The 24340-nt window shown below is 42.5% G+C and overlaps 1 protein-coding gene across 1 annotated transcript; it reads right to left on the bottom strand.

Moving 5' to 3' along the window:
* Positions 1-7292: 7292 nt before the first annotated feature.
* On the bottom strand, positions 7293-13410 carry tent5aa (terminal nucleotidyltransferase 5Aa). The gene is made up of 2 exons (XM_035387597.1): positions 11677-13410; positions 7293-11003 (listed from the first exon to the last, which is right to left on the bottom strand). The coding sequence occupies exons 1-2, from the start codon at positions 12100-12102 to the stop codon at positions 10224-10226; spliced, it is 1206 nt and encodes a 401-aa protein (XP_035243488.1). The 5' UTR covers positions 12103-13410; the 3' UTR covers positions 7293-10223.
* Positions 13411-24340: the final 10930 nt, after the last annotated feature.

Genomic DNA, 24340 nt, shown 5'->3' with positions numbered 1-24340 from the left:
ATGGTATTCCTGCCCCAGACTGGGTTTCTGTGCTGTTTATTGTTTGTGACGTACCACCCTGCTGTCGAAAATGGAAAGAGACAACTTTATTTCTTAATTCCCTGGTAAACGACAGAACGGGGGGGGGGGGGGGGGGGGGGGGGTTATAGTCTAATTTACAGATGTTCAGTCTTCCAAGATTGCGAGTGATGATATGTCACTGTTGTAACAGTATAGAACAACAACAGTAATGTGGAACAGCAGTCAGAATAGCAGTGTGGAGAATTGGTCAAAGCAGCAATGCTGAGCAGTGGCCCGAGCAGCTGTGTGGAGCAGAGTGGGGCAGTTGTCAGAGCCTTTGTGTCAAGCATTTCTCTTGTTTTTTATTTTTATTCCTGCCCAACTTCCAAATGCGGTACCTCTAAACACACACAGAAATGCTGTAAAAGCAGCCACTGGCGAAAAGAGCTGCACAGTAGATAGAACCAGCCAGCATTTTAGGGGGTTTGTACTGGTTATGCCCCCTGTCATCACTGCAGAAGACTGCCAGTGGTATGAGAATGAAGAAGAGGAAGATTTAACAGGGGTTCATGGGGGGAGGGGGGGGGAGGAGGGGAGTGTAATGCCATTGATAGGAGGGTCTCAGATCTTGGGTGAGAGCTTCTCACTCTGGTTCACTGTGATCTTTCTTAGCCAGAGGTTGTGCAACAGTGTGAGAATTAAGTATTTTCTCTCAGGTACATAAATACGCTTTCTTAAAGATGGGGATAAATCTTTAAGTCGATTCAGAAAGTCAAGCATGTGAGGGAGAGGAGTTATGAGGGAACAGTAAGAGGAAGGCAGAGAGTAGGCAAGGATTGGCTGTTCTGATAGTCTTCCTGCCCCTACTTCACTGTTGGGCTTTTCTGAGATTACTCACCAAACTAATTCCCTAGGTGACCACACACTGCGATAAGGGATAGTTGGTTAAACAGTATAATTCACATAACATTAACCCTGACATAAAAAATACATGCTTTTAGCCTTTTCTGTCTTCTATTTTTATTGCCATATATTTATTGTCACTTTATTAGGTACACATATCTAGTACAAAGTAGTACACATTCTTTGTGATATGGATTCAACAAGGTGCTGGAAATATTCCTGAAGGATTTTTGACCATATTGACTCAACAGCATCACACAGTTCCTGCAGATTTTTTGGCCACACTTTCATGCAGCACACCACCAGTTCCACCTCATCCCAAAGGTGCTCTACTGCAGTGGTTCCCAAACCTTGGTCTGGGAACCTCCTGTGTATACTGCTTTTCGTTCCAACCACAGTTGCAATCCCAAAATTTTTACAAGCTGTTGGACAAACACCAACTAAACCTCTTAACCATGTCTGCATGTTTTATGTATAGAGTTTCAGCCACATGATTCACTGTTTGGAGAAGCAGGCTATTTGCATTAACTAGCAGGTGTACAGTACCTAATAAATTGGCCACTGAATGTATATCTTAATATAACGCCTCAATCAATTCCTATTTTCACTTTTTGTCTCTAGTGTGAAACTATCCTTATTCTAAAACCTGTGAATACAGTATATATATATTTTATTCACAGTAGAGGCTTGAGACTAATGGCACTACTCCAGTAGCACTGCTCAATGTTGCCCTTGTTCAGTGGGTGAATGCTGAACTATTTTGAGCTCTGTGATTGATAGTGCCATCCATGTATTTGTGATACTCATTTCAGGCCAGTTCTCATGAGATCCAAAAAAAAACACTGGTAATTCACCAGCTCAATTCACTGTGCACAAATACTGACATGGAAGCACTGATAAATCACTTTTGAAATCACAAGAAAAATGGTTGCAAAAGTGTAGACATGTTGGGGTTGTAGAATTTTGGGAGTGGACAGAAATTTTACTGTGTGGAAAACAGGCAAAATGTGGCTTTTCCTGAAATGTGATTTTCTTTTTCCTCTGTACCTTTCACCTTCCTCTTTCCCCTTTCTCTTCTCCCACTCCTCCCTCTCCTGTCCTCTGACCCTCTCTCCCTGTCTTAGGCTCACTCACAAAGTGTGGATGATTATCTCCATGGCTTGTGCAGTTAGTCTCACTCACTAAAACCAGCCCTGCTAACCTCAATGAAACTAATCCCTGAGACATGAGGAACACCTTCTGTCTTGGCCTTCCCTCTCGGCACTGTAAAGAAAACACAAGATCCACAAATTCTGGATAAAGACAAACTCACCAGGCTTCTTTCTTTCTTCTTTCAGTTCAATTCAGTTAAATTTCATTCAAATAAAATTCTAGTGCAAATGAACTCAATCATCAGCATGTATGTAAAACATAGACAAAGTTATGTTCTTTGAACAGATATTTATAAAAAATTTTATTACTCTAAAAATAGAATATGGTCCCCTTTTGTTTTCCTATTTTCAACTGGATTCAAATAATATAATACCACCAGTCCCCATTTACTTTTGACTCTTACAAGGCAACCCAATTCCTGGTCAATACAGGCATTTTTCCCATTTTTTAGTCATTGAGATTAAAGGGTTTTAAGTAGTTTGTCAACTTCTCATGATAAAACATTTGATATAATAGCTTACAACATATGATTGTGAGATGGTTATTTAGGCATTTTCCCTGTTTTCATATCAAGCATGATCATTTTATTTTAGATCATTTTTGGTCAGAGTATACTTTCTCTTCCTTTGAAGTTATATCTACTGTATCTTATAATTTCCTTTGTTAACAGTGATGTATCAGATATGATCAGCAAAAACAATAAAATGATTTTTAAAAAGCACTATATTCATATTTACCTCAGTCATATTAGTCATGTTTAAGCTTATTTTACGCTGGATAAACAGTGGTATTCCAGTGTTTTGGCATCCCTGGTCAAATTGCATGTTTTGTTGATTTTTTAAAGTGAAAAAACATTAACACTAAAACATTAACTTCTGCATGCCAGGGAACAAACTTAATTTATTAATGACAATGCACAATCACTTTTTATTTGCTGAATTTAACAGATTGAAAAAATAAAACAGTAAATGTGACTTGTGCAAAGGTTTGGGCACCCTGTCAGTCAATAACACCACCCTTGGAAGAAATCTCAACTTCCAAACATTCTTGTAGCCAGCTAACTTTCTATTCTTGCTTCGGGCAATTTTCCCGTTCTTCCTTACAGTACTCTTCTAGTTCATAAATATTCCAAGGTCTTCTTGCATGCATTACATGTTTGAGAGCTCCCCACAGATTGTCAATAATAGAAAGTCTGGAGACTGCGAAGGCCATTCCAAAACCTTAACCTTTCATTCCTTTGAGTAATTTGTGATAGATTTTGAGGTATATTTTGCATAATTGTTGAAATATCCAACCTCTTTTCAGTTTCAGATTATTTCACAGTCTTAGGGACCTTTTTGTTGAGATTTATTTGAATAATTATTCCTTCCACCCACACAGTATTTCCTGTATCACTGGCTGCCACACCACCCAAAAGCATAATAGACCCACCCTCATGCTTAATGGTTGGCAAGGTGTTCTTTTCTTCAAACGCTTCCTCTATTTTTCTGCAGATGTATCTTTGGTGGTGGCGGCCAAAGAGTTCCATTTCAGTTTGATCAGTCCACAGAACCTTGTTCCAAAATGTCTCTGGCTTTCCAAAGTGTTGTCTTGCATATATGCAGACATTGACTTTGGGATGAGACCGCAGGAAAGGTTTCCTTCTGAAAACTCCCACACAGATAATTTTTGTGTGTCAGTCTCCCACTATTTCGGTATCAGCTAAACCTTTCTGCAGGTGCTTTGCAGTGATATGTGGGGTTTGCTTTGCATATATGATCGGTCTATGAGCAGTTTTATCAGAGATTTTTCTTGATCTCCCAGATCATGCCTTGACTTAAACAGTTCCCCTTACATTTCATCCATGATGTTTCTGACAGTTAAAGTTCTGAGCTGGAATCATTTAGATATGTTCTTATAACTAGGGCCACCAGTTTGTCTCCACCATGTTACCAGATGGGATTTACACTTGTATCTCAATGGTTATCCTCTAGGGGTCCCCATAGGCACTACACAGCACAGTCAAGTGACTGATTGTACAATTGAGTTTCTAATGGAGACATTTATAAAAACAATGAGTTGATTGGGAGAGTCAGGAACAAAAATGAACATGGATGGAAGTTAAATACCACAGAAGTCATGTCTTTGAACCAGCAATCCTCACTCCTGGTCAGCTGGGTCTGCTGTATGCAGTTTCCTCCTTCTGTCCATGGACATTCTGGTTAGGCTATTTGGCAGGGGGGGGGGGGGGGGGGCATTAACAGGGCATTTCTGTAAAAGAGCATGCATGCTCAGTCAACCTACCCTGCATACACAAAGGTTAATTCAATCAATTACAAACATAATCATAAAACATCAACAGAGTAAACAAAAAACTCTAAATTAACTATGACACTTGAACGCATTTACTGCATGAAGAAATGATGGTGTCACAAATTCTACTGAAGTCATGGTGAGCATTGCATCTCACACGTCATACAGAAATCATGATGTCACAAGCTCTATACAAAAATAGTGATGCCACAGTCGATGGTCAATTGGAAAGGTCACATAACTTCTTACGGAACACGTTATGTCACACATTCCATTCCTTACAGAAGCAGTCATGTCACACTTCATGCAGAACAGATGATGTCACACACTCAATAAAGAACTGGCTCTCACACACTCCTTGCAGAAGTGATGGTGCCACACATTCCACTGAGACGTGATGATAGACTATATCCATCATAATCATATTGGTTGCAGAAATGCAATGTTTTATACTGACAAGTCAATTATATAGCTGCTTGTATTTGTTTAAAGTGTACTTACATTTATCCTCCCGCTGAGACTCTTCAAGGTGACAGCTGATCCAGTGGTAATGTGCTAATTAACGCTGTGAGCAGTATTTAGTCACTGAACAGATTCAGTTCTGTCTGACTGCAACTGATGATGTGCAGAACGTGCAATCGATACAGCCACAAAGGTCTGTTGCATTCAGGACCTGTTTCTGGGGCAGTGGTTTTCATTACAAGCTTGTAGCTTTAGCACAGTCACTTCTGTGGTATTTGATTATGGTCTTTCTTGTTGTGCGGAGTCTACGGTTCCACTCTGTCTGTTTATTGTTTTTCAATGGAAAAAAAATGTCCTTCTTCAAATGACTGCCTGTCAAAGATGGGCCCACATCATAAATCAAACCAGGAGTCATGCCTGTCCACATCAGGGTGGCGGCAATCCCAGCATTTTTTTTCTGTTTTACCAGAGAGTGCTCTTGCGCCAAGCACAATGGTGCGTTCCAGCAGTTCCTTATTCTATGAAACGTTCATCTGGAAAAAATGCCTCATGGAAAAGGGAAGAGAATGAGAGATAGAGATAGAGAGTGAAATCCCATGAAAAGTCTAGCCATGCTCCATTCCATAAGTGGAAAATGCATTAGCAAAGAAGACAAAACTTGCCCCCCCCCCTCCCCCTCCTCCCCCTTCCACCCCCTAATACTTGTAACCCATTGCTTGAAAGTGGTCATAGCTGTCTCAGGGTCTTCCAATGTCTTCACCAAGATTGTCTCTAAAATAAACTGCTTCAGGACTGCTTGTTGCCAGGAAGTGTCACTACCTAATTTGTTGTCAGTCCTACTTTGATTCTCAGAACCACAAGAAATTAAAGTGAGATTACTTTATTTGAAGCCATAGTGAATCAAACTGGAGCAGATTTTTGAGTTAAAGCGAAAGCAGTTTGTACTAAACCAATTGTGCTGAAGTTATTACTGCAAAATCCAATAGTAGGCCCATTTCTGGCAGACAATGGTAGTCACATGATGGTAGTCACATGATTTTGGTTTGAAATTATGCTTGTTTTTTGGCAAAAGCACAGACTGACAAGAGTTATTTCCAGTTTTGTCTTTTTCATCCAATTTGGCCAAATTTCCACTGATTTCAGTGACTGGTGCGATAGAAAAGCCAAATGGCATTTTGCCATTTTTGTCTATTTTTCTTAACTTAATAAAAGCACACAGTCTGTGAAAAATTGCATATTTAGATTGGTAGTATAGCTGCTCTGTTTTGTCTGAAACAAATAATGTTCAGAAAGGGTGATGTCTTCTCGAAAATATGATTTTAGTCTGGTTGGCTACAGGTTTATAGAATCAATGATGCTCTTTGTTCTACAATTAAAGTTGGAGTATTAATGTATCCCTGTTTATTTTTTTAGTTGTTACTCATAGTGTTTGGTAGCTAGCTTTCAATTACTGCTATTTTTCCAACTGGTACCAAGGCTTAATGTAACATTATGATTATACAGAGGCAGACTATTACAGGCACTGTAATAGTCTCAGTGTATGCCTCAGTGTCTGCTCAGGTAAACAGCTGACCCATTTGGGAATACAGGGATGATCGCTGGAACACTTATGAGTAGAAACGGTGCTGTTATGTATGAGGGCTGCTCGACACAGTTTGGTCACACTTCCTGCGGTGAGTGCACTGGGGAAACTGAGCTGGCCCACAGTTACCTCCCGGAGCACAGCACAGAGGGGCACGCTATATAAGTAGATCTCAGAGATTATCTGGGAAACTGGAATAGGTCTGTGTGCATATGTGTGTGAGCAAGAGAGAGAGAGACAGACAAACACACACAGAGAAAGAGAGAGAGACCTCCTGTAGCTCAGCATTCTATTGCTCTAGTGCTCTAGTGTCTAAGCTGTAAACAAGCTTTAGTGAAACAGATAATATCCTTATCATCGCTTCCAAATATAGAGCACTTTCTCTCTCACTTTCTCGCTGCTTCCCCTAATGAGAATTACTGCCTTCCTCCCTGTTGACAACACCCCCCACACACATTAATGCCAGGGGCATTCTCACTGGTTTGCTTTTAAAGACTTGGTCAATTTACTGTCCGAACACTATCTGTATGCACTATGAGACCTGATCACAGTCGTCCATGTTGAAATTATATTGTACCTATTGGACTTTCAAAAGTTTGTAACACTGAACAGACAGAGGACTGTATGTGGAGATGGAACAGTCGTTCTGGTATGATGACCACACCACACTGGGTGGATAACCATAGTCCTTATCTGTCGACAATGCAATGCCCAAAATGCTGGCCTGATGACCATACATATATGTCATACAAATATAATTTTTTAAAGACAATCCATGTAAAATATTGGTAATAAAAATGAGTGCATTTGTCTTTTTTTTTTCTCCCACATACAAACCTCATTACTGTAGTATGTATTTTTCTGTTGCTTTACTCTTTAAAGAGAGACTGATGCTGTGACATGGTTTTTGATTTTTTTTTAATGATGAAAACAACTTTTATTTTCAACCCACAGGAGACATGTACATTTACAAAAAGCTGTTCAGAAATGTTCCATGTGCAATTTGACAAAAAAGCGGAGTGACAACTGTAATATTCAATCCATTTACAAAAAGTCATTACAAAAAAACAAATATGATAGGCTCTTTTTCAAGTACCAGAACAGATTGATTGCAAAATACACCCAAACAGAGGCAAAAGTAACAATGTGTCCGACACCGCATTTGGACTTTAACCCACTGGACGTTAAAAGTCAAGCTGAATCAGCCATTTCATATCTGCGGAACCAGACTGTTCAAACCATGTTCATTGCACATCCTACTGAGTATTATAAAGCTTACCAAAAATAAAAGAATAAATAGAAAACAGAGAGCAGTTGCTGGTAGGACTGTGCTGGTAAAAAGATGGAACACAATATAAGGGAACAGCGAGTTAAATTGTAAAGGGTCGGCACTGGCAGTGGTCTGAAATCGAACCAGCTCATGATGCACCCACAGACTCTCCTCTATGCAAAATACACTGCATTCACTGCCCCAGTGACTGTGGGGCAGAAGTCAGAGGTCAGGGTTCAGAGCTTTGGTATCGAGACAAAAATCAGGCCCAAAGAGAGAGGTAGGGTTCCTCTACTAAGCCACTGTATGCCAGGGCATACAGTCTAAGGACAGTGTCTAAAAAGAGATAAATATGAGACTCCAGTCACCTCTGCCGACACAGCTTCATGCTCCACCTTTTCAAGAACACATAGCTATGGCTTTACCCTCACCTTTCCCAGTAATGCAAATGTGATGGATGGGTGATGTTGAAAATAAAATGGTGTGTGGTTCAGACCCATGTGAAACTGACAAAGGGGAGAGAACCAGAACCTTCAAGAAAAGGATGGAGGTTATTTTCATGTGAATACTTTAGACCAAAAGAAGCAATACCTCTTCACCAGCTGCACCTCTCTCTCCAGAATCTCATATTATCAATTATAACTTCCTCCTGCAGTCTCTCTCCTCTCTTTCTTCCCTTCCCTCTCTCTTGCTTTCCCAGTTCTTGCTCTTGTGCCCTTCCCCTCACCTTATTCCGCCCCAGTGACATTGCAAGACATCCCCTTTCCCGATAATTCAGGACAGCCAACAACAGACCAATGTTGTATCGACGGCCAGCCAAAGTAGGGTTAGGCTGCAGGACCCCAGGGCACAGAGCAGTGGCCCAGCAGGTGGGTCAAGCGCAAACACAGCCCGGCTGGTTCAAGAGCTTCAGCAGTAGCTGCAGAATTCCCTGTCCAGGTGTTACATCAAATTCTGTCCCCACACAGAAAAGAAACCTATAGAGGCACATGCACGCACACAGGCATGCACGCACGCACAGACACAGCCTTCTTATAAATCAGGTCTTTATATTTAGTCTCAGGCAGCTTCATTCACCCTGCTGCCTGCGAGCTAGACTGTATCTTTCTAAGCTGGGCTGTACCTATCCTAGAACTGCACTGTAGTTTGTGAATTGGCCCTTACCCTGGGAAAGCAAAAATATGTAATTGTAGCATTGTAAAAAATGAGGAAGGTAAGGACAAATGCACATTGCAACAAAAAAACAACTAAAACACAAGTATTGCTTTGCCGCAGATACCTGCAACCCCCCACCGCATCTCGATCAATCAATGTAAAGAAAAAGATGAAAATCATGTCATTTTTAAATGAATGACAGCCAATGACAGTATATACACTGTATATACCACACTGTGAAAAACATTCAGATAAGAGACACGTTGAACAGAGTTCCACATAAAACGAGAATAAATAGGAATGTGAACCATAACAATGCTCTCATACACAACATACTTCCCCTTTTCACTTTTTTACTGCAGCTTTGAAACACTCGCAATATCTTGAGACATCCTCTCTACAACTGCTCACACACTACTGCACGATGCCACACTGCCTACATCTAAGCCAGCTGAGACAGCGAGCAAGAACCTTACAAGTACACTGACACCAGCGCTACATTTCAACAATTCTTTCATACATACATTCACAAGCTTTAGAGCTCCACAGTGTGTCCCTGACTGTGGAAAAAAAATGGGTTTACTCACAAAACAATACAAACTTTTAGATTTCTCTTGCCCACAGTAGGCAGTTAGGCACTTGATAGATATTAGACACATGCTTCACATATACAAACATAGCATTTTTTTATCTTTGTTTTGACTGGTTTGCTTTTATTTTCTTCAACGTGGGTATTTTAAAAAATCTTTGGTTTTGTAAACACATCATGGTAATTTTATCTGTTCTTATCTAATTTAGCTTTCCAGACTGCTGCTTGCACAGGGATGTGGCCTCACCTGCCTGCCGCCACGGTGGCTGAGGGAGTCTGACGCTACCCGCAGGGTGTTTGCTGAGCACGCTGCCAAGTGGCATGCCTGACCAAGCCAGAAGCCCTCGTGCATGCAGCTACAGTCAGTCTGAGAAAGCTCAGCGTCAAAGCTGCGCGCTAACTTCCGTTCCTGTTCTGCCGACTGCACAATCAGACAGAAATACCTCTCTGGGAGAAGGATTCTATGGCCAGTGTTTCAGCCAAGCATCGATGGGTGTTTAGATCAGGTCCCCCCCACCTTACCCAGCAGGCTAGCGGGGAGAGAGGGGCAGATGGCGGTTGGGGAGGGGGGGGGGGGGGGCTTGCTTGGTTTTAGACCTGTAGGTTTTCACCACAGCCCCCTCTGTGTCCTGTAATCCCATGGCAGGGACTCAGTTCTACGTATTGTCACCGACTCTCCACAGAGCAGACCCCATCAGCCCTTTGAAAAAATGTGGGAGACAAAACACACAACGCAGAACAGAACAGGAGGGAAGCCCACCCACCAAACTAAGGTGTACCCCTGGACCCCTCTCCCTCTCCCTTCACCTCTCCCTCGCTCAGTTGCAGGGCAGCCAGGTGGAGAAGGCGTGCTGTCGACAGGTGAAGACAGGCTGCACCTGGGCGATGTAGTAGTTGCTGAAGTTGCCATCGGCCACATACGGAGCGGGCTGGTAGTAGCAGGTGACGTTGGCCACGTTGGGGATGACGTTCTGCTCGGCCAGCACGCGCACGGCCAGCATGGTGATGAGGCTCAGGGTCTGCCGCCGCTCGTGGCCCATCAGGCACACCGTGCTCTCGTTCACCACCTCGTGCAGCGTCATCAGGTAGTCGTACTTACGGTCTTCCAGCCCCACAAAGTGGTTCTGCAGGTAGGACTCCAGCTTGCGCTGCTGCTCGCCGATGTCCGGGAAGTCGATGAAGAAGCGCGAGCACATGTAGCGCTGCAGTGACTTCATCTCGCTCTCGGAGGCCGCGTGGAAACCGCGCACCAGCAGGTGGCAGTACTTCAGCAGCCCGCCGCCCCGGATCTCCTCCGGGTTGCGGGTGCAGATGACCTTGTGCCGCAGGTGGTCCAGGGCGGCACCGAAGTCCCCGTACACACTCTCCCCGATGATGGTGGGGTGGAAGGTGGCCGACATGGGGTTCTCTGAGCACTCGTGAAACAGGAGCAGGGAGTCCAGCTTGATCTGGAAGGAGTCCACGCTGAACTCAAACTGCCGCCTCAGTGAGTCTACGAACTTGAGCTCCACATTCTTGCCACTGTTGTTGGACAGGGAGATCAGGCTCCAGCGGTCAGAGTCGTTACAGACCTTCACCATTTTCTGGACATAGGCCTCCTACATAACCAAGAGAGATTGTACACAAGCTCACCTTTCATTTTCCTCTTCTAGAGGTAGCATGACAATTTTAAAAGCAACACCAAATTACAATAAAATACTTCTATGTATCAATTATGTACATAAAGTGCAGCATAACAGGACTTAGAAAGAAGTTCCATAGAGGATATTTGTACTTTCTATTACTTTAACAATATAACCTATTAATAATGTCTCTATTTCTTCAAATTGCAGGAATATGACAGCACGATTGTAACTATGGTAGAAAGACATAGGAAGCATACTGAAAATAATACAAAATGCCGTAAATCTGTACTTTAATTTTCTACTTAGTAAAACACGACCCTTTATTTGCTCAGATTTAATATAGGTAAAAACCTTCCCTACCTACCTAGCCTACGGAATCTAGGTAGATGAAGTGGCAGGATCCGTTTTAAATTGGTTTAGTCAAATCCACTTAGTTGTAGAAAACCCAACATTTTACTATAGATAAACTTGCTAAATGCATTTCATTCCCTAGGCTACGCGCACATTAGCTACTTTTCCCAATACAGTTCAAAACCAATGAACCAATGCATTGTTTAACTTCGTTGTAGCCTATAGTCTATTATTTTCGATTTAGCACGGGGTTAAATAGTATCAAACACATGCAAATAAAAATGAGACGGTTTACCTTTAAAGTTAATGGGGTAATTTTCTCCTTGTTCACCCCTTCTGGCAAGAAATCCAGGAGACAATCTAAAACTATATCCTTAACAGTCTGAAATTCGCCTTCCCCTTTTAGATCCGCGCAAAAGATGAGGTCAAGGTCCTTGTACCCCAATCCGCTGTCCTCGTGCAAGACGTGGCTCGCCGCTGACCCGTTTAACCGTACATCTCGAACAGTGATCTGTTTCTCGTCCATTCGACTCCTCACTGCTTTTACTATTTGTCGTGGTTTCATCTCCAAGGTGGGGAAGTTGCCCCGACCGTGGATGGGGATGGTGTCCGTCAGGATCTTGTCCAAACGCTGGACTTGCTCCCAGCTGAGAACACTAAAGTTGCTGCCCTCCAAGTCCAGTCTATTTCCAGCAGCGGTACCATTATCGTCTTCAGCCATCACGATTAGAAAAGGACAAATACAGATTTAAACAAAACAAAACAAAAAAAAACTTCTTATTACCTCTGTCCGTGTTCAGGTTTGCACTCAAAGTCAGATATGGTATGGTTCAGATGTACCAAAGTGATCCACATCGGTGATTTGGTTTCTTCCAACTGCGCGTCCCCTCAGTTCGGAAAAAATGGCAATTGAATACTTATTCAAATTAGTAAGAACTGACCGCTGCAAACTTAGGCTCCTTCTCCGCGGTACTCTACTCTTGTGGAGTGACTAAAGAAGAGGACTTCACTTCGCAGTTATTTCTTTCTTTACTGTCTCCCCTTCCTTTTATGAACGTCAAATTCTCCTCGTTTGTCTGTCGGGGTCCCTAGAGCCCTTCTAGATCTGAAAATTACCGTCTCGTACTGGTTTGTATACCGTTGGTTTTCTGAAGTTCCGGCAGTGACTCCATCGCCTGAAGGCACGCCTATAATTTGCATGAATATTCGGGTTGCACTTGGCACGCTCCCCCAACGAGGATTCTTCTGCGGAATTCCTTCCTGAAAGCTTTAACTCATGAGTCCTACATTTTCGCATCTGCCGAGCAATTACAGCAAATTCAATTCAAGTTAGGACGGAATCGCACAAAAAGTGAACACTGAAATAAATTATTGTTTCGATGTATGCCAAATAGTCTTATGTGAATGCAATTTGAACTAAAATTTGGCCATCTGCAATAACTCAGTTTTATCACAGTTAACTATTATCTGTCCATTGAACTTTTATGCAGGTTTTACAAGCAGGTGGACTGAGCTGCGCCCCTCTGAGCTAAGATGCGAGGAATGTCAAATGAATACTGAAAAGCTTCGCCTCAAGCTACCTTCAGCAAGGAAGGTATATTTGACTGACAGCTGTCTTCACCAATCACTGCGTCGTATGTGGGTTCAGCCCCTTCTCTTTTCAAGTCTAATCAACGGTATACATGATATTTGTCCGAGTAAAGGGAGACCGTTAAATATATTCAACAGGCTGATTTTAACGTGCTGTTATGTACACCTTTATTCACCTAACAATTTGCAAGGTCGAGATCAAACATAAAGGTTTAATTTGAACTTTTCAATATAGAAGTGAATCTGAACATTGAAATTGAATTTTCCTGCCTTCGACGCAAATCATGCCAGATTGTAGCCTATTGTAAATTATGTATTGTTGAGTGGAACCATTGGAAAATTAATGGAAACCATTGTTTTAAGGATGGAAATTCTTAAAGTATTTTTCAAGGATGGTAGACCCATAACAGGCTCAAATTGCACCGTCAGTAATATCAAATTTTGACAATAGGCTATATTTTAAAATAATGACTGACCAATTTTATTATTATTATTATTATTATTCGTTATATGTGTACAAGTGCATATATATATATATATATATATATATATATATATATATATATATATCCGTCCAGGGACACATTCACTCTCTTAGTCCATTTCTTTGCCTGTAGAGATACAGTACGGTACGATACTCTGGGACTGGAAGGATCTATGTGGCCCTCTAGAGGAGTAAAAGTCACTGCCACATTTTATCCTATAAAGTGTCTCTGCAACTATATACCTGTATATACACTATGTACATATATGACTCGATAGAAATGCAGTATTTTTTGTACACACTCATTCTATGAGCCTCTACGTTCAGCTCATCCCAAAGGTGCTCTATTGGATTGAGATCTGGAGACTATGCAGGCCACTGAAGTAAATTGAAGTCACTATCATGTTGGTGGAGCCAGCTTGAAAAGATGCATGCTTTACAGCATGATGCATTATACTGCTGGATGTATCAATTTGAAATAAGGTAGACTGTGGCTATGAAAGGATGCACATTGTTAGCAACAGTGCTTAGGTATACTGTAACATTCAAATGATGTTCAATTTATATTATAGTGCCTAATGTGTGCAAATAAACCATTCTCCACACCATTATACCACCAGCAGCAGCCTGCACCCTTGACACAGGGCAGGATGGATCCATGTTTATGCCAAATTCTGATATGCATGGCACAGCAGAAATCAAAATTGACTTGACATGGTGATGTTATTCCAGTCTATTTCCAGTCTATGAGGATCTTAGCTGCCAGGAGTCAAAACCTGCCTAGTCTTCTGCTTCTGTAGCCAGTCCACTTCAAGGTGTGATGCAATGTCCGTTCAGAGATGCCCTTCTGCACACCACTGTTGTATACAGTTGTTGTTTGAGCATTTGTGACCTTTCTGTTAGCTTGAACAAGCATGCCCATTCTCTTCTGACCTCTTTCTATAACAATGAGTTTTTTCCCAGAACTTCTGCTGTCATGTGTCATGAGTTTAGAGACTCATGTGCCCATGAAAATCCACGGAAAGTAGCTGTTTCTGAGATGGCTCCAAAAATCATTGCTCATTGGTTGAACAACAACTGAACTTCTGCAGCATGTCTGCATGCTTTATATATTGAGTTGCAAGGTGTACCTAATAAAATAATTATTTATATATCTATATACTGTTTATGAGGAGGTGCATTCAGTTGTTAGACCAATGATTAGCGTGTGTCTGTGAAGCAAATAGATCAGTGTATGTGTGTCTGGGTGTATGTACTGTGCTATGTATGTGTGTTCTGGGAGTGTATGTGCGCAAGTTTGTCGGTGCCATGTTTATGTCCCTCGTATCATTTTTGGTCTGATAGCACAGGATTTGTGAGGTGCATTGCTGTCCAATAATTATGTGTTGATGAGAGCACTTGAGAGCACTGCAGGAGATTCACCACCTCACTACATATCTTCTGTCTGCCATCCCATCTCCTTTCCTGTAGTGTTACACTCTGTCTGCACCTCTGCCCAAAACACACCTGTGTGTGTCAGCAGCACCAGCAGGTGGGAATGACGTGCCCGGTCTATTGCCATCAGCCTCTTCTGTGGTACTGACCCACAACATCACTAGGCAGCCCTGATTCTTTACAGCTGCTGGCCAAATTGCAAAAGAAAAAAGTCCAGATGTTTTATTTCCTTCCTGCCATTTTATCAATTTTATATGGATTTAGTATTGCTGGTCTTCTGAATTGTATAAACTGCTTTGTTATCATCCAGCTGGGAGAGGGAAGGAGACAGAGAGGCTGTGGGAAAATCTTAGATTAACTTAGTCCAGGAGTACGGCATCTGAGGCAGAAAACCCAAACTAGGAAAACAACGCTACATCCATCTGACACCATTTTGACACCAGCTCTTATTTGAGGCTCACTAGTATCTGTGCCATGGGTCACCCATCTGGACCAAGGGAGAGCACTGGGAGCTTGTACAACTCAAACAGTTGCTCCATTGTGAGGCTTACTATGAGCTGGGCCCTTTTGTCAGAGATTCAGTTCTAGGCCTTGGCTGTGTCATCAGCCAACTATGACCCAGAGTCCACTGTAGTGGGAAACACTGGCCTCACTTTACCAGAGGTAGGGCATGCTGATGTTGGCCAGGATTGAAAATGATATCCTTACAAATTTATATTCAATGAAATACAATATTCTCCCAGCCACAGAAAATGGCACATGTTGACATGTCTGTCGTATGTAATTTCCATGTTGTGCTGGACTTGGAGAAGGGGCAGTGTAAAATGAGGGAAAAAGTTAGAGTAACCACAAAAATTTCAGAAAAACAGAAAAATCTAATGCTGTCTCCCATCCCCAACCCAGAGAGGGACAGCAGCAATAGAGCTGTAGGGTTCACGTGCTGACAGTAAGAGTTCTGGATCTGAGCAAATTCGTTTTTGACTGATGGAACGCACAGACAGTTTCTTTCTGGGGGGGGGGGGGGGGGCAGGAAGGGACAGGGGTGGGGGCAGAGTAGACTTAGGTACAATGTCAAGGAGGGGCACGTCATCCAGAATCCATCAGCAAGCGCAAAGCTCTGCGTCACTGCAGCCACCCAGTCCAGTAAACCCAGATTATCCCATTTACTCTAACACTGTATTACCCCAGAGGAAAGTGGCTACGAGGCATGTCCACTGTGACATACACCGATCACCAACTATGGCCGCACTCTCTTACACTGACCACAACTACACATTCACTTACCATGACTGCATACTCGCACAATTATCACTGACCACAACCACACATCCACCTATCACTGACCACGACCATACACCAATCACTGGCTGACCACAAACTCATACACCAGTCACTCACTATGAATGCACACTCACCCACCAATAACACACTGCGACCGCACATCACATCATATTACATTACACACAGGCATTTAACAGGTGTCCTTATCCAGAGTTACTAACACAAGTGTTACATGTTTACATAGTATCCATTTGAACAGCTAGATGTATACTGAGCAATTTAGATGTAGTGCCTTTTTCGCTCAAGGGTACAATTGCAGTGCCCCAGCAAGCCCATTTCCCTAACAATAATACTACACTGTAGACCTACACACACATTCATACACCAATCCCTGACAATGACCACACACTGACACCTATGCCAGTGATTGCAGTCACATTGCTAACTACACAATCATATACTCACCTGTGACTGCGAGTTGGATCACAACCGCACACTGACTGCAGTCATACGCTAACCACTGACCGTGGTCGTACACTTTTACCCTAAGAAAATAAGGAAAATAGCAGGAAAATAATGATCATACATACATACACTAATGCTCCAAAAACTGAAGATCAGGAAAGCTTTCGGAAAGATCATCCCTCGCAAATGCTATCACGCATCTGGAATAGTACATTACCCCCAATTGTTAAAATGTACATTTTTAAAAATAATAATTTAGAGGTTGTACTTTCCAGGTTTACAACGCTTTAAAATGTGCCGGCTCCCTCTATTATGTGCTTCACTTCCATTTTCCTCAGTTGTTGAATTCAAGTTTCCACTGAGACAAGATGTTGGCTTCCCTTGCAGTATCAGGATAAAATATCGAAGGTAATTAATTACAGGCAGGGCCACTGTTATACTTAAAGGTGCTACTTATTTCAGACTATGAGTGAATGAATATCCTCATTATAACAAGCACAAAGAGAGAGAGAAACAGGCTCTGCTTAAAGTAAGTGTTTAGTTGGAGACACTAAACATAGGAAATTTAATACGATATGTGCTTCAAAAGTTCTTTTCCTAAGTTCCTGCTACCAACCAAAATCCTGTTGAAGTGGGACATGCATGTTAAATTAAAAATGTGTAATGAATTCTGTGTGTCCTTATGTGCCCCATTACAGTACGAGAAGGGCTGAGGGGGCCTCTGGTCTTCTGGGGGGATGTGGGGGCATGGGGGGGGGGGGGGGGGGGGGGGGGGCTTCAACATCCAGTGACCAGGCTGCCTTCTCTTTCTTCATAAGAGCACATTTTACAGCCATGAGTTTGTCTTCTGGGTCTATTAAAAAGCAGCCTCAGACAGTCTGGCCTAATAAAACGAAGGAGGGGGCCAGAGGCTCTCCCGAAAAAGAGTGCAGCCGAAGAACGACTTTATGAGGCCCCAAAATGTAGACGTGAATGCCACATCACCTCCTCCCACTCATTAAGCCCTCAGCAGGGGCTTCATACTGAGACCTAATTTCATCTCTCATTTCTCATCTCCCCTTAAACTACCCCTTCTCAGCTGCTCCCAAAAACCAATCTGCCGTCTGAAATGATAAGGGACAAGCCTGGAAGACAGCCGGTGATTGGTGAGTGCAAATAGATTTTGAAGATCTAATTGAGGGGGCACGTTAATGTTTTAATTAAGAGGCCTTAACGAGCAGAGGAGATGCAGAGATTATGCTCAGTGTTTCATCCTCTTGGCCCCAGGAGAGACGGTAAGGTCCAGGGTCTCTTGGAGGAGTGATTAGAATTTCAATCTCATTAGATGGCATACAGCATACCTGTGCTTAGGCCTGCCAACGAGGCAATAATATGTGTTCATTCATTTATAAACATGAGCTTCATCAATGGACCTTCACCCCATGTACTGACTGTGCATAAAACAGGTGGAAACAGGACCCAGACTTAGGGCAGCCTGGTTTTAATACATAACACAATGTGTGGCATCATTGGGTAATGGGAGCGAGACATATAGGTTCCCATTCAAAGCACAGTGGCAGTGGAGTTTTGTGGGTCGAGGGCAGCCCATGATTGTATCATCTTGGCTGTTTAAATAGCAAGCGCCCAAGCCGGGACGAACCGGGATGAACGTCCAACTTTGAGGTCCCAGGAGGAATGGGAGGCTTCCTCATCCCTGTTTTTAAACCTTTTTCCTGAATCTTGCTCCTGGCCCAAAAGAAATTCTTGGAGAGATGGCCTCCAGATTCCTTGATCTGCTGCAGAGGGAGAGCAAGGAATTCCTGGAGTCGGCCGAGTCAGAGAATCCAGCAGGTTTCCGACAGAAGCAAGTCCCACAAATCTCAGACGTCACTGAGTAGGACAGGGTCAAGCTTTATCTTTGAGGTCAGGCGGAGATGTCAGACAGGAGTATTTATAGATGTTTCCTCACAGAGTCGTACAGGGTAATATGAACTACTCTGATATAGCGCATATCCTTCTCCCTCTTTGTCCAATTCTCTCTGTCTCTTACTCTCAATATTTCTCGCCAAATCAACTGAGAAACTCTCTATGCCACAATTCTCAGAGAGGGCAGATATCTCAGCTCGGCTATTGGCATCACTCTGGAACTATTCTAAAAAATACTTTTCACTACACTTCACATCATCACAGAGTCATTATGCATTTATTTAGTCCTCACCCCTGCACTAAGCACTGCAAAAACACCACACTCATCACATCATCAACCCACTTCCTGTCAGGAAGAAAAAACATGCCCCACAAAGGAGCCAATAATAATGCTTCCTAATTCCTACAGGCGACATAAAAATCTAAAAACAGTGAACCAAGCAAGCAAAGAACAATGTCAGCAATCTGGTCCATCAGAAAAGGACCTGCTGTAACCGTCTCCCTACCCTCCTATTGGCACAAGATTCAAGTGTTAAATAGAAAGTTATAAGCAAGAAAAACGTCCCTGATTCACTGGTATTTTTCATTAAAGCAGTCTTTCCGTGGATGAGTCCATGAGGGTTTTAATGAGGATTCTAACCACTTGTCTGCCATAGGAATCCACAGCAGGTGCAGTCTGGGAGATGAGACCCCTCAGGAATGGGTAATGGAAAGGTCTTTGGAGGTTGGCGTTTGATTATTAAGGGTTTGTGATTTATTTGGCATGGGCAGACTCTGCAGCTAAGGAGGAAGTGAGGCTGCTGAAGTGCTTGACTAAGTGATGCATTTAGCAGACTCTCTCTGTGAAACAGACTCTGCTGTACAAACACTGAAATTGGTCAAGCACCTGCCCTGAAATGGGCCAAACCCTCACCCGAATACAGGCCCTGCTGTATAAACCCTCAGCCTGAAACAGCCCAACACATGCAGGTCACATCTCTGTGCGATTCTAGACTGACCACAGCCATGCCTGTTTCACGACTGACAGCACCTATGAACCAGCTGATGTTCAGTAGCTGAGCAAGTGAGGAGATGGAGCTGCAGTCTAAGCCCCCAGTGAGCTGTCGCTGGGCAGCGAGACAGAACGTGTGGCCCTGCACATCCCAAGACGGCTGACGTCACGAAAAAAGTGGCAGGAAATAGCTGACACGTTCTGGGCACGTTGAGAAATGGGCTTTGCCTTTGACCTTAACTATTTAAAGTAGGCAGCTGATCCCTGCTAACTGGCTCCATGACCGATAAGTGGGATTGGAGGGCTGGACACAGCCGTTCTGCTGTGTGTGTGCGCGTGTGCGTGTGTGTCTGTGTGCGCACGTACGTGTGTGTGTGTGTGTACGTGTGGAGAGAGGATGATAAACAGGGGCTGGTGGCAGTAGGGGTGTGTAGAGGTCTTTAATAGAATTCCCATCTGATCCTGTCTTTTTTTATTTTTCTCTTAGTTCTCAATTTTGAAAGTGACATGACGCAAAGTGTCAAAGAAATAATTAGGCGACAAGGAGCATGCACTCTTTGTTTTTCCTCTGCCTTCACATTGGACCCACGTGCCGTCAACTCACAGGAAACGGCTGTCAACCGCTGCAAACTGCAGACTGCAGCATGAAGGCCTGGGCTCCTGGGTTCTGCACACAACCAGATCCTTACACACAACCTGCGAGATTCTATGCATCATCTACAGCGGCTACTGTATGTGCCAGATACATGCAGCCTGCAGTTCTGTGTGCGCTGTGTGCTGGGCCTATTCCCAGAGAGAGCAAATGAAACACAGCTCCGTTCCAGCAAAGCAGTGTTCTGCGGCTCCACTGCCTCTGACCTAAGGACACTGGTCACACGATGTAGCATAGAGGTGGCAATGGACAGCAGCTGGTTGTAACAGCTCACTTCTTTTTTAGCTGAGAGGAAAGAGAGAATCTGTTTGTGAACTGGAAAAAAAATGTTTGCACAAGAGGGAGGCCGTTGGCCATCAAGGTTCACCTCCCAAAAACCACAGTGGGCTGTTTCTAAACTGAAAAAAATAGAGAACTGGTTCACATGTTCTTTCCTTTTTTTCTGTTGAATGAGTCCAGCTTTGTTCAAACATAATTTATCTGTTTTGCTATTGAATATTTGTTGGTTCATTCAAGGGAAATACTAGTATAGCAGACCAATAGTGAATCCAAAAATGGTGACACACTGTGCAAGTTTAAAACTCCTGAGTGAGATACCTTACTCCTATGTATTCCTCAGGTTCCATTGTCCATTAATGTAGTATATAACAAATCCAACCAGTTAAGAGCAAGAAACCCAACCTAGCAATGACCTCCGGCGCTGAATTTCAGTAGCCCTATGGGAGGCCTAGGGATTACAGAACTCTGTTCTCATATTGATTACTGTTTGAGTGATTATCCTCCTCAGCAGGGTGTCTGTTATCCTTCTGGACCCAGAGGAGAAGCAACTCTAGCCTGCAGGAAGACCTAAGAGAGGTGTATCTTGCATCCTAGTCTGTCAACCCACAGTGAAAAAATGAATTTTGAAGCATTTCTCCTGATGATGATGCCTGATGGACTTTCCACTGGCTGGATGGAACAGTTGGCAGGGCCATTCTGCTGGGAAAAATTAGGAGTCCTGTCTGTGTAGTAGACTTTATGGAAAGGACATAGCTGTATTTTTTGCAAGTGTGTCTTTCTCAGAATTGTTTTTCTAATTTCATTTATTTGTTTCATCGTTTGAAGTGGTCCCACCATTGAAATGGCACTCAATTTTATTCATATTCTCATGTTTAGTAGGTGCCAGATTGTGAACTGCTCTTTACTTTGGGTTCATTAGGCTAGTGCTGTCTAACCATGAATGTCCTCCATGAATGTTTGAGCACATTGAGCAACCTAAGCAACAACACCACAGGACTGGGTAATCTCATAACTTCCTGTTTTAGATGCATAATGTCGATTAATAGAGTTCATGACCTGTTCAAGCCTTGCCCTGTTTATTGAGACTGACATAGATCTGCAGGACTTTCTGCTGCATGGAGATCTCAGTAACTCAGCCTACACCTCAGTTTTAAATTGAATCAAATTTTATCTGTAATGTACAATTTCATACTCATGGAGGTATGGAAGTGTTTCCTGGAAACTTGGGAGTAGATTGTAGTTAACAGTTAAAGCAGTGAAAAGTTTTTAAAAATAAAGCGTTAATCTCCACCACATACCATCCTCCAGGGACCAAAGACCCTGCCACCACAGGGTTCTCATTTAGCCATCCGCAATTCATCACTTTCAGTGACTTTAATTGAAATAAATGGGCAATTAGCATTCATCTCAGTTTCTATTTTCCCCTAAGACCGCAGGAAAGGGCTGTACCTGAAAATGATACTAATCACTGCTCTGATGGTAATGGACTTTATCCGATAGGGTCAGTGTGCCCAGGATTAATAGATCATTACTCATGACTCACGTAACTCTGATGATCTGTTAGCAAACAGAATGATGCAGACTGCAATCTGTAAGACACAAACAGAGATGGCTTGTTAGCTGTTAGTTTGCACTGATGATTAAGAAAAAGGACAGAACTGTAACAGTGTTTCACTTCTTCCTCAAATATCATAGATATAACAGCCCCCAACCAAAAGGAAATTCATTAAAAATGGCAAAAATAAAAGGTGATTGAGATAGCATTTCTGCATGGTTGCGTGGTTCAATCAGCATTAGCATCAACATCAATTGACAACAGTCTTACGATCTATCCTGTATACAATAATAATTGCATTTAGTATTTATGTCTTGCTTGTTATAGGTGTGCATTGCATTTCCATTGCTTGTTGGATCTCAAAGCACTATGCAGGAGCTGGCCAGTTACAAGGAATTTATTCTGCAGACAGCTATCTATCGAAGAGGGTAACAAACAACATATCATTGCATGTGGGAAAGTGACTCACCGGAAGTTAATGTTGAGGGTTCAATAGGAGGAAATAACAACCAGCCATGAATTAGACCCACCCCCTTTAAAACATCTTATTTCTTCACTCATACCCACAGACAGGGACAGGCATTAGGACTGAAAGAGGAAACAGATGGCAATATGGAGAGTAAGAACGTACTGTAAAAGCACTACATTGTAGTGTTGTTGTCTATATTGTGCCTTCAAAAAGTTTTCACCCAGTGAAAAAATTATTTCAATGCATTCAATTGTATTTGTAAAAGGACAAAATACGAAGAGGTTCAAATGAGGTGAATGCTTTCTGAAGGCACTGTACTTGTTTGTGCTTTTGGCAATATGCTTTGTGGCAGATGTGGTGGTGATTTGGGGACAAAATAGTGTGCACTGTCCAGAAGTACTTAATTCTCAATTCAGCAGACATGCCCAAATCCCTCCTCAAATCCCCACACCAGTTCACCTCCAGCACTTCTTCTACCTCAACCTGCTCAGTAGTGGATTTCCCACCTTATTTGTGAATAGTGAACCTACAACACACAGTAAAATATCTACCTAAGGCTCATCATCCTTCTGTAATGCTTTCCTTTTGGGATTGGCAGTGTTCACAGAAGCACAGCAAGAGACACTGGAATCAAGTGTCATCAGAAAGGGCAGAACAATGATCCAAAAGAATTACATGTTTTTTTATTAGAATAGGTATGTGTTTTTTTTTTTTTTTTTGTGCATGAAATCTGTTTTGATGTGCATTTTCCTTTTTAAATCTGAGGTGCTGTAAAATGCATCAAATGCATTTTTTGTGTGTATTCTGGTTGAAGCCATTACTGCATCTGGAGGTATGTTTTTGTAGAATCTGCGCCAGGGCCCATCTCCCAGTCTCTGGAATCAAGTGCATCAGCCCCGTCCCTTAACTCAACAGGGGGAAGCTGGCAGCCATATTTAATAATAACCAGCCCTAACAGTTGGCTGGAAGAGTACAGGGATCTGTAGGAGTGACAAGCTGCTTAATGTAGGCTTAATATACTTTCATATGCTTAAGGGCTCTATTCAGACTGCAAATATAAAAATTCAACTTAAATCCAAAAATTCTGCACCTTAATTGTTTCAACACGTGGAGTTTGGTTCTTAGAAAGTGCACAAGTGAAAGGGAGCTAGATATAGATACGGGCATGAAATTATAAATTAAAAGTTACATTACATTGTCTTAGCCTCTTAATGAGTTTAAAATTAAAATGATTCTGTAAATTTGACATCATATCTGAGATGTCGTATCCAACATTTATTCAATCGATGGTTCAAAGCATGCCTTGTGAATTAACATACAGGTTCAACACCCAGGGTAGAGTTGAGCCACCACCAGCTCCTCACTAAAATTAGGCTTGTGTTATTCTCTACCACCTTCATCACTTCTGTATTTGAACAGGTATCTGTTGCTGGTGCAAAGGAAAAATGTGTGCTTAACCTCAGCAAATTTACCTTTCCTAGAGTGCAGAAGGAAGTGCCTCCCAATATTGGAGAAGAGCAGGTTCGCAAGGTGAAGCTGAATATCTTCTCAGAAAACACATATAACTTTGATTTAACATAAAATGTTCAAGCGGGTGCATACATCTGCCAAGTGTGAATAATATTCCAACTTCAAAATGAAGTGATACAATTTGCATCATCATCTTGGAGTTTGGGTCATGCATGCTTGTATGTATATAAGCATTTTTTTCTTCCTATCATATCTAATATTACAATGCAGAACCAGGTAGCAGTGTTGTATGCTTACTGAAGGGGTTTCAGGATCAAATCCCAGATGGGGCATGGCCATGGTCCCCTTGAGCAGGAATCGCTTGAGTAAAATATCCAGGTGGAT

Source organism: Anguilla anguilla, chromosome 1, assembly GCF_013347855.1.
Source record: "Anguilla anguilla isolate fAngAng1 chromosome 1, fAngAng1.pri, whole genome shotgun sequence".
Classification (NCBI taxonomy): Eukaryota; Metazoa; Chordata; class Actinopteri; order Anguilliformes; family Anguillidae; genus Anguilla; species Anguilla anguilla.
This window is presented reverse-complemented; position numbering and strand designations above follow the sequence as displayed.

Excerpts from the sequence above, each read along its gene's own strand:
- tent5aa (XM_035387597.1), bottom strand. The coding sequence starts at position 12,102 with ATGGCTGAAGACGATAATGGTACCGCTGCTGGAAATAGACTGGACTTG. Across the intron at positions 11,004-11,676 it reads TTACCCCATTAACTTTAAAG|GAGGCCTATGTCCAGAAAAT; the intron begins GTAAACCGTCTC and ends TTGGTTATGTAG.